Below are 10,000 nucleotides of genomic sequence, written 5' to 3'. Positions count from 1 at the left end.
GATCCAAGATTCCTTCATTGGAATATCAACATCAACAACAGAGTATATTTGTATGTGTGTATGTATGTATGTATGTATATATGCATGCATGCATTTATATATACATGCATGTATGTATGTATGCATGTATGCATGTATGCATGTATGTTTGTATGTATGTATGTATGTATGTATGCATGCATGTATGCATGCAAGCATGTATGTATGTATGTATGTATGTATGTATGTATGTATGTATGTATGCTTGCATGCCAGTACACACATTTTTTTCTCCTTTTAGGCATTCTCTTCAAATGGCCGAATGACAATCCGGACGAAAGACAGAAACTATCAGCACGTCATAGGAAAATCGCCTGGTCTCAGCTTCAGAGACATCAAACTGGCCAACCTTATGTACCAATGTGACAGTAAGTATGAAGCCATTACGGCTCTATATAAAATTCAAGCATAAGGTTGCACACGCATATATACACAACCATACACATACACACATGCATACACACACATACACGCACACATACATACATACACACACACGTACATACATGCACACACACACAAGCCATACTTGCTAACCAACCACATGGTTCCAGGTTCAGTCCCACTGCGTGGCATCTTGGTCAAGTGTCTTCTGCTATAGCCCCGGGTCGACCAATGCCTTGTGAGTGGATTTGGTAGACGGAAACTGAAAGAAGCCTGTCGTATATATGTATATATGTATGTGTGTGTGTGTGTGTTTGTGTGTGTATATGTTCGTGTGTGTGTTTGGTCTCCGGTCATCGCTTGACGACCGATGTTGGCGTGTTTACGTCCCTGTAACTTAGAGTAACGATAGAATAAGTACTAGGCTTACAAATAAGTCCTGGGGTCAATTTGCTCGACTAAAGGCGGTGCTGCAGCATGATCGCAGTCAAATGAGTGAAACAAATAAAAGAATAAAAGAATAGGCATGACTGTGTGGTAAAAAATTTGCTTCACGACCACGTGTTTTCGAGTTCTATCCGCCTGCGTAGCACCTTGAGCAAGTGTCTTCTCTTATAGCCTCGTACAGACAAAAACCTTGAAAATATCACATTGTGTGCCTACGTGTGTGTGCGGGGGTCTTTGTGTCTTTGTTTTCCCCCACTACCGCTTGAAAACCGGTATTGATACGTTTACATCTCCGTAACTTAGCGGTTCGGCAAAATATATCGATAGTATTACAAGAACTTAAAAATGATTTAATGTGTACTGGGATCAATTCATTCGACTAAAAACTCTTCAGGGCCGTGTCCCAGCATGGCCGCAGCCTAATGACAGAAACAAGTAAAACATGAAAAAAATATGTACATACAAATGCATGTATGAGTGCATTCAGAGCAAACAGGATATACAACATAAATGACAACACTATACAATCCTCAGAGCAATCTGTCTGACATACACTTTTTGTTATTTTCCAGGTAGATGCTCAACTAGGGGTGCTTGTCCTAGCGGTGGCTACCGTGCCAAAGATTGTAAATGCTACTGCCGAGGTTCTTCGCCAAGCGATCCAATAAAACTGTGTTCAGGTATGTAGAATTCAACATTCTTATACACGCTCGCTCCATGTAAACGTAATTTTTATAAACCTAACTGTGTTTATCTCTAGTATTACCTCCATATCAGCTCGAATTGGATTTCTTTTATAGTCACTCATGACAGCGACGGGACGACCAATTCGGAGTTTAAGCTTAAATCACTTTTGAACATAACGACATGACGACTATGTGTTTTCTATAATGTTCACACCCAGGTCTCACTTATTATTTGTACACACATGCACATTCACACACGAACATATATATATATATATATATATATATATATATATATATATATATATATATATATATATATATATAATATAAATACATATATATATATACATATATATATATACATATATATATACATATTTATATATATATATACATATATATATATATACATATTTATATATATATATCTATATATATATATATTATATATATATTATATATATATATATATATATATATATATATATATATATATATATAATATATATATATATACATATATATACACATATATGTAGACGTATATATTCATATATGCATATGTATTTATATATTAGTTTGGTATACAATTATTGCGGCTTTTTTTTTACAATAAATTTTATTTAGAAAAAACAATAACGTTTAACAAAAACATCTTTATATGATTATTCCGACCGGTTGCCAAGCGAATGGGAAGCAGTAATTGAAGTAGATGGTGAGTATGCTTCGAAATAATCATTTAAAGATGTTTTTGTTAAATGTTGTTATTGTTTTTGTTGAATAAAATTTATTGAAAAAAAGCCCCAATGATTATGCACCAACCTTATATATGTATATATTATATATATATATATATATATATATATATATTATATATATATATATATATAATATATATATATATAGTCAATCCAAATGAGCAAACAATTCGAATAAACGGATAAAAAAAGAAAAAAAGGGAAAAGAAGAAAAATAACGAAGGGCAGGACTTGCACGAAAAGTGAATTAGTTTGACGCTCGCTGAAAAGAGAGAGCTTATGATTTCGAGCATAGCTCTTTATCGGAACGGAGAAAGGGAAATGTCTAAAGGAGGAGGAGAGAGGAAATCGCCAACGGACCACGTGTAATTACATGGCATGCCGGTTTATATCTATTTATGAATGTGTGTATGTACGTACGTATGTATGTATGTATACATGCACTGACAGTATCATTTTAATTAATGAGCTTATCTAATTAATCAATTTTCTTTGTATTTTACAGGCGGTGGAGGTGGAGGTGGAAAGAAAGGTGAGTAACATTTTCTTGTTCTTGTCTGTTTTTTTTTTTTCTTGTTGTAGTTACTGATGTGAAAATTCTTTAAAGGAATATTCAACCAAAAGCTAAAGCCGACGTGGGCCACCACTCATGAAAACCGGTCGCAAGAGACATGGTTCATCATCAAGCAGGCCGCATCAGTAATGAAATTTCTAGATAATTTTTCATTAGGAGAACCATTCAGGAAGTCCTGCAGTTTGGCTATGACAGAACGAAAGATATCGAAAACAAAATATATTTTTAAGCATTTCGCATAAGGGCGCCGTTAACTACTCCCATTTTTTTTTCTTTTTTGTGTGTGATAAACACGGAAACAAAAACACACGCTTATCGATATTAGACTTGCTGTGAACATACGACATCAACTTTGATGACAGAAGAGAAAGCATCAATGCAGAAGTGAAGTGATCCAATAAATGATGCATCTAACACACATGATGTTTCTTCACTCTTAAAATTGATATTATTCTCTTTCATGCTTATGTGGATACTGGACTACGCTTTACTGAAGAGGTATAACTAGCATGAAACATATCCACAGTTGTCTCCCTTACTTACCAAAGACTAGACACACTCTTTTTTTATATTCTTTTTTCTATTTAAGTGCTGAGTCTAGAGGAAGAGCATTGGCTATGTCCCAGATGTTTTTAATGTTTCGTGCAGCAGGGAAGACATAAGCGAGGACGAAGAAGATTCTTGAAGTCTGATGCTCCCGAAAGAAAGGACTGGGAATAAAAGTTACTGCAGGGTCGAGAATTAATGTATAGAAAAATGAGAGGTGGAGACAGATGAGACCCTAAGGGACACCCCGGTGGAGCAGAAATAGCTCAGTCAATACATGAAGTGATAGTGCGATCTGATACGAAATTTACCCATCTAATAGATGAGAGATGGAGTACAGTCTATAGGTGGGAGGCTTCGAAGGGAGATTTGTATTCCAAATACTTTCGAAGACTTTTCTGTAAAGCGAGAGTAAAATGGCGAGTGACAGAAGAGTACTACGTCACTGAAAAGAGAGAGGAGGGAGAGAGAGAGAAGTGTTGGAGAGCATCGTTATTAATCTAATTAGAAATCATTATGGAGAGGAAATAATGATATTGGTACTGATGAATTCTTTTTTTTTAATTTGTCGGCAAATAAGGGGAACAAATCTAGCAACATTTCGTTTTTTAGCCCAACCTTCATCTTGCTGAATACCTCCGAATTTCCCAGGCTCTACAGAATGCACAGCTTTCTATGTGTCTTAGATAGTTGTTAATAGTTGTCTCCATTACCGTAGGGACGTTATTCGAACATTTTAAACATTTACATATCAGGGTTGTCTCCCTTGTTTTTCTGGTAAAGAATTATCATTAACGCTAATGTTTCGGGTTTTCTTTTTCTTTCTTTTACCCTTTTCAATACAAACGTTATTTTAGCTGTTAAGAAAAATTTTTTTTTATGTGCCAAATTATATATGTTAATCCTTCTACTTAATTAAGTTGTCTTAATGAAGTAAATAATTTTTATGCTTATCTTTCTACTTCAACCTTTTTATATTTCTAGACTGCGTCGACGACAACTCATCGTGCCCGACATGGGCTCAGAAGGGCGAATGTAAGAAAAACCCGAAGTACATGCTGGCCCACTGCAAGAAATCATGCAAAAAATGCGGTGATGGTGGAGGAGGAGGAGGAGGTGGTGGTGGCGGTGGTAAAGGTAAAAAATAAGAATTGTTTGTTTATGTCATGATGTTTATTTGTTTTATTGTTATTGAGAGTGAGATAGAAGCGGGGACGGTCACTCGGTAGAAGCGGTAGAGCACCAAACAAAATGAGTTGTTTTATTTAATATGATTTCTTTGCCTTCTCAGTATAGATCCCGCCCCTGTTGACTGGGGAATTTCATCTTTAGGTAGAGGTAGGTAGAGATAGGTGGCGGTAGGTGGAGGGTCGATAATTTAAAAAGATAGAATGGGTTTTTGTTGCGCCACAACACTACTGCCCATCTTAACTCCTTAAGATATGTTCCCGTATGATTGTCATAAATATTATTGTTGTTGTGAAAAGTCTACAATGTCAGTGGTAGGGGGTGACGATGGTGGTGCTGGCTGTAGTGTTGTTGGTGATGGTGATGGTGGTGATTTTTGCGGTGGTAGTGGAAGTGGTAGCGTATGGTACTGGTGGTGGTAATGGACGCTCGGTGTTACGGAAAGTGGTGTTAGTTAGTTAGTTAGTTAGTTAATTTTTTGGCTCAAAAAGCAAAAAGCAAGGCCATGTAGGGGGACATGGAGTTATGTACAGGGTGGTGTTCATGCAAAGAGTTCAGGCCATTTCTGGTCAAGAGAGACTTTGAACCGAGCGGTCGTCGGCATCTTCACTATCTCGTCCGGCAGCTTATTCCACGGATCCGCAACCCGGACGGAGAAAGCCCCTCTCCGTCGATTGAGATGAAATCGTCGCAGATAGTGTTGATGAGGGTGGAAGCGAAGATTTTAGTGTTGTATTCGTAGCGGGTGGGAGGAGAGGAATTCCAGACGGCCGACATTTTGGAGATTGGTTAATGCAAGGCCTGGGGTGGGGGAACAGGGAGAAGGTGATAGGGTTAGAGAGGCATCAAATCGTACTGGAATGTCTAAATGGGGATGACATGTTAGTTAGTTAGTTAGTTAGTAGTTAGTTAGTTAGTTAGTTAATTTGGCTCAAAAGCAAATAGCAAGGCCATGTAGGGGGACATGGAGTTAAGTACAGGGTGGTGTTCATGTAAAGAGTTCAGGCCACTTGAGGTCAAGGGAGGCTTTGAACAAAGCGGTCGTCGGCATCTTCACCATCTCGTCTGGCAGCTTATTCCACGGATCCGCAACCCGGACGGAGAAAGCCCCTCTCCGTCGATTGAGATGAAATCGTCGCAGATAGTGTTGATGAGGGTGGAAGCGAAGATTTTAGTGTTGTATTCGTAGCGGGTGGGAGGAGAGGAATTCCAGACGGCCGACATTTTGGAGATTGGTTAATTAAGGCCTGGGTTTGGGGTACAGGGAGAAGGTGATAGGGTTAGAGAGGCATCAAATCGTACTGGAATGTCTAAATGGGGATGACATAAACCCACGCAGCTCCTAGAAGCAGAGGCCGTCATAGTGGCGATGGAAGAGGTGACAGCCTGGTTGTAGAGCGTATCTGAGAGTGATGAAATTGAGTGGCTCTTTTCTGAATATGACCTTGAATGCATATATCAGCAGCAGCGGTAGCAGTAGCAGCAGCAACAGCAACAGCAACAGTAACAACAGCAGCACCGTTCCAGATGAGAGAGCAAAACTTCATTGTACCCTCATCTGAGCTTTATAGACTATCAATAACTGACAGCTGCTAGGCGGCGAGCTGGCAGAAACGTTAGCACGCCGGGCGAAATGCATAGCCGTATTTCGTCTGCCGTTACGTTCTGAGTTCAAATTCCGCCGACATCGACTTTGCCTTTCATCATTTCGGGGTCGATTAAATAAGTACCAGTTAAGCACTGGGGTCGATATAATCGACTTAATCCGTTTGTCTGTCCTTTCTTGTCCCTTCTGTGCGTAGCCCCTTGTGGGCAGTAAAGAAACAACAAACGTTAGCACGCCGGGCGAAATGCTTAGTGGTATTTCACCTGTCTTTACGTTTTGAGTCCAAATTCCGCCAAAGTCGACTTTGCCTTTCATCATTTCGGGGTCGATTAAATAAGTACCAGTTAAGCACTGGAGTTGATATAATCGACTTAATCCGTTTGTCTGTCCTTTCTTGTCCCTTCTGTGCGTAGCCCCTTGTGAGCAGTAACGAAATAACAAACGTTAGCACGCCGGGCGAAATGCTTAGTGGTATTTCACCTGTCTTTACGTTTTGAGTCCAAATTCCGCCGAGGTCGACTTTTGCTTTTCTTCCTCTCGAGGTCGATAAATTAAGTACCAGTTGCGTACTGGAGTTGATTTAATTGACTGCACCCTCCCCAAAAAATTTCGGGCGTTGTGCCTAGAGTAGAAAAGAATAATTGACACCTGTAACCGTTTTTACCTGATATTGTTCTTCCTCGTTGTTGCTGTTGTACATTTCGATATTTTCTTATGTTTTCGCTTTTTTCTTTTCTTTTTCTGTTTTTTTTTTCTTTGCTACATCAATCGACTCACCATTTTTTTATAGGCTGTGTTGACGAAAATAAGTTATGTGCAACGTGGGCAGGGAAGGGAGAATGTGATAAAAACCCTGCATACATGCTACTGAAGTGTAAAAAGTCTTGTAAGCAATGTCAAAGTAAGTATTGGCTATGATGATCAAGAATGGATCTCTAAAATTCGAATGCGCATACAATGAGAATCAAATGACAACACTGCCTTGCCTATCGTCTGCATGTGACTCTCACAAACCGGATTGAAAAAGCTTTACAGCAAGACACTTGACGACGTCAAGAATTCGTCTTCTCGCCTGCATTCTTCCTTCTCGTTTTTTCACGAGCAAACAACTCGCACGTGTAGCATGGGAACTTTCCAGAAAAAAAAACTGCTCTCCAAGCAACCAAAGGGACACAATTCAAACGTCCGTTTGACAATTGGAAGGCTTCCTTGTGACTAATCCTGTCTAATCGTTTCTTCAACATTATGTTCTTATTTTATGAAAACCTCATCTGCTTAGATCTTCTTGACAACGACAAGGTTCTGTCTTCTTGCCTGCATTCTTAATTCTTTCTCAAACAAGTAACTCGCATGTGTAACATAGAAATTTTCCAAAACAGAAATGCCCTCCAAGAAACCAAAAGGACATAATTAAATGTCCATGTCACAAACGAGAGGTGTTCATGTATCTCTTCCAGTTAAATCGTCTCTTCTACACTATGTTCTTAATATTTTAATGAGCTACCCATTTGTTTAGCATGATCATTTCACAGTAAATTTACCCTCAACTTACTACTAGTCTTCTAAATGTTTGCTCGATATCTGCAAATTTTCCTGTAATCCTGTGTTTTTTTTTTGTTTTTATTTTTTATTTGTTTGTTCTTCGCCTTAATAAGCATCACTGGACTTCTCTTTCCACTGGTTTGTCTTCTCTCTTGTTTTACTTTCCGTCCAAGAAATATTTCTGAACATCTAGCAACGCTTAAGTGCTTTCATGTATCTGATGAATAGTGAACACAACACAGATAAACATACCAACACTTACATACACCTACACATGTATTTATTTATGGCTGATGTTGCTTAGTGAGTGGGATTGACTCTGTGCACAGCCTTTCCTCACTTTAAAAAAAATCTTCTTGCACAGGCATTGCACGATAACAACATTGATTAAGCTTCGTGCAATGGCCATACTCGATAACGAGGGGGCAGCCACCACCATATACATACATACAAATATATGCATAGATAGATAGATAGATAGATAGATAGATAGATAGATAGATAGATAGATAGATAGATAGATAGATAGATAGATAGATAGATAGATAGATATCGATATGTTTGTACACATATACATACACGTTTGTACGTATACTTATTTATATAGACGTGTATTAACATATACACACACATGCACGTATTAACATATACGCACACACACAGATACAGATACACACAGATGCATATATATATATATATATATATATATATATATACATGTGTATATTTGAAGGGCAAACCACTATGTGGTCGGCCGTATGCTAGAAGTAGATCACCTACGATCAAACTACAAAGAAAGGAATGTTCTCTAGAGGAAAATTCAGCGGACACCAGCACAGACCGGCGGTTTCGCCTATTAACGAATGAATCACTTATGTAATCCATTGTCCGTAGACTCATCAGTGTGGTCGTTCCATAGGTAATGCAATTTGTAGAGCTAACCACTAGTATTCCGCATAAAAACAGACACGTGCTTAGCTTCACCGATTACATTGGTGTTAATTTCAAATGTCTTAGTTCTGGCGCGCTAAAATTCCGGAAACAAAATCCGCAGCAAATAATTTACTGCAGTTAATGCTGCCTATTAGAGAACATATTTATTTTATCATACAGGTGTGTGTATATGTGAATGTATGTGTGCGTAAATTATCTCCAGACTGACTGAATAGACCTACACACATACGCACACACAGGCATAACACATGCATGCGCACGCACTCTCTACATATACATATACTCCAGCGCTTCATCCAAAAAAAAAAAACAATACTGTCCATGTTTCACTTATACATTACTACTCTTCCCACACCTCTGCCACTTTCTTTGTTTGCTATTATAACGCTCAGTAACTTGGCTGTACTGACTGCTCTTATTTTTACTGTTTTGAAAGTGTTTTACGTAGGATGTGTGCAGTGCCTAGTAGTGCTATTTTCTGTATGTTAAATTATATTTGTAAGTCCTGGTGTTTTTGTTATGTATTTGTCTGAATATTTAATCATACCTAATGCGCCTACTATGACAGGAATTGTTTCTGTTTTTAGACTCCACATTCGAGTTATTATTATTATTATTATTATTATTATTATTATTATATTATTATTATTATTATTATTATTATTTTATTATTATTATTATTATTATTATTATTATTATTATTATTATTATTATTGTGGATGTTGTTGTCGATTTCAGAGTGCGATGATAAAAATTCGCATTGTTCTTACTGGGCCGGTATCGGGGAATGTAAAAAAAATCCTGCGTACATGAACCCAAATTGTAAGAAATCTTGTAACAAGTGTGATGCCAAAACCGAAGATACCAAAGCACCTGAACGTAAGTTTCTCTTCGGCTTCTTCTACCCGGTTGTTCTTCGCTTTTCCTGCTCTACCCGTTTTCTACTGTTGTTCCTTTTGAAAACTAACGAGATTTTCAAAACAAAATGTAATGAAAACACCCTCAAAATATTTCATAGCGAAGGGAATTTTACAAATGGGCATTGGGATTGGTGAGTACAGTACTCGGGGTTTCCCACAATCCACGAATGTGTGTGTGTATGTGTTTGTGTGTATGTGCGTGCGTGTGTGTCTATGTGTGTTTGTGTGTGTGCGTGCGTGTGTATGTGTGTGTGTATCTGTCTGTGCATACGTGCGTGTCTGTGTGCATGTGTGAGTGTGTGTGTCCGTGTTTGTGCGTATGTGTGTGTAAAATTTGAACGGCAAAAATCCCC

General features: G+C 38.1%; 1 protein-coding gene across 3 annotated transcripts in view; it reads left to right on the top strand.

Moving 5' to 3' along the window:
* Positions 1 to 9,797, top strand: part of LOC115227687 (zinc metalloproteinase nas-14) — a 31,335-nt gene extending 21,538 nt beyond the window's left edge. The window contains exons 8-13 of one of the 3 annotated variants that reach the window (XM_029798438.2): positions 281 to 407; positions 1,443 to 1,550; positions 2,823 to 2,849; positions 4,422 to 4,574; positions 7,022 to 7,132; positions 9,466 to 9,797. In XM_029798438.2, coding sequence (XP_029654298.1) covers positions 281 to 407; positions 1,443 to 1,550; positions 2,823 to 2,849; positions 4,422 to 4,574; positions 7,022 to 7,132; positions 9,466 to 9,782 — 843 coding nt within the window. In that variant the 3' untranslated portion in view covers positions 9,783 to 9,797. Of the gene's footprint in view, positions 1 to 280; positions 412 to 1,442; positions 1,551 to 2,822; positions 2,850 to 4,421; positions 4,575 to 7,021; positions 7,133 to 9,465 lie in introns of all 3 variants that reach the window. The other 2 variants (XM_029798437.1, XM_029798439.1) reach the window with 2 other exon arrangements.
* The last annotated feature ends 203 nt before the right edge of the window (positions 9,798 to 10,000 follow it).

Source organism: Octopus sinensis, unplaced genomic scaffold (assembly GCF_006345805.1).
Source record: "Octopus sinensis unplaced genomic scaffold, ASM634580v1 Contig06900, whole genome shotgun sequence".
Taxonomy (NCBI): Eukaryota; Metazoa; Mollusca; class Cephalopoda; order Octopoda; family Octopodidae; genus Octopus; species Octopus sinensis.
This window is presented reverse-complemented; position numbering and strand designations above follow the sequence as displayed.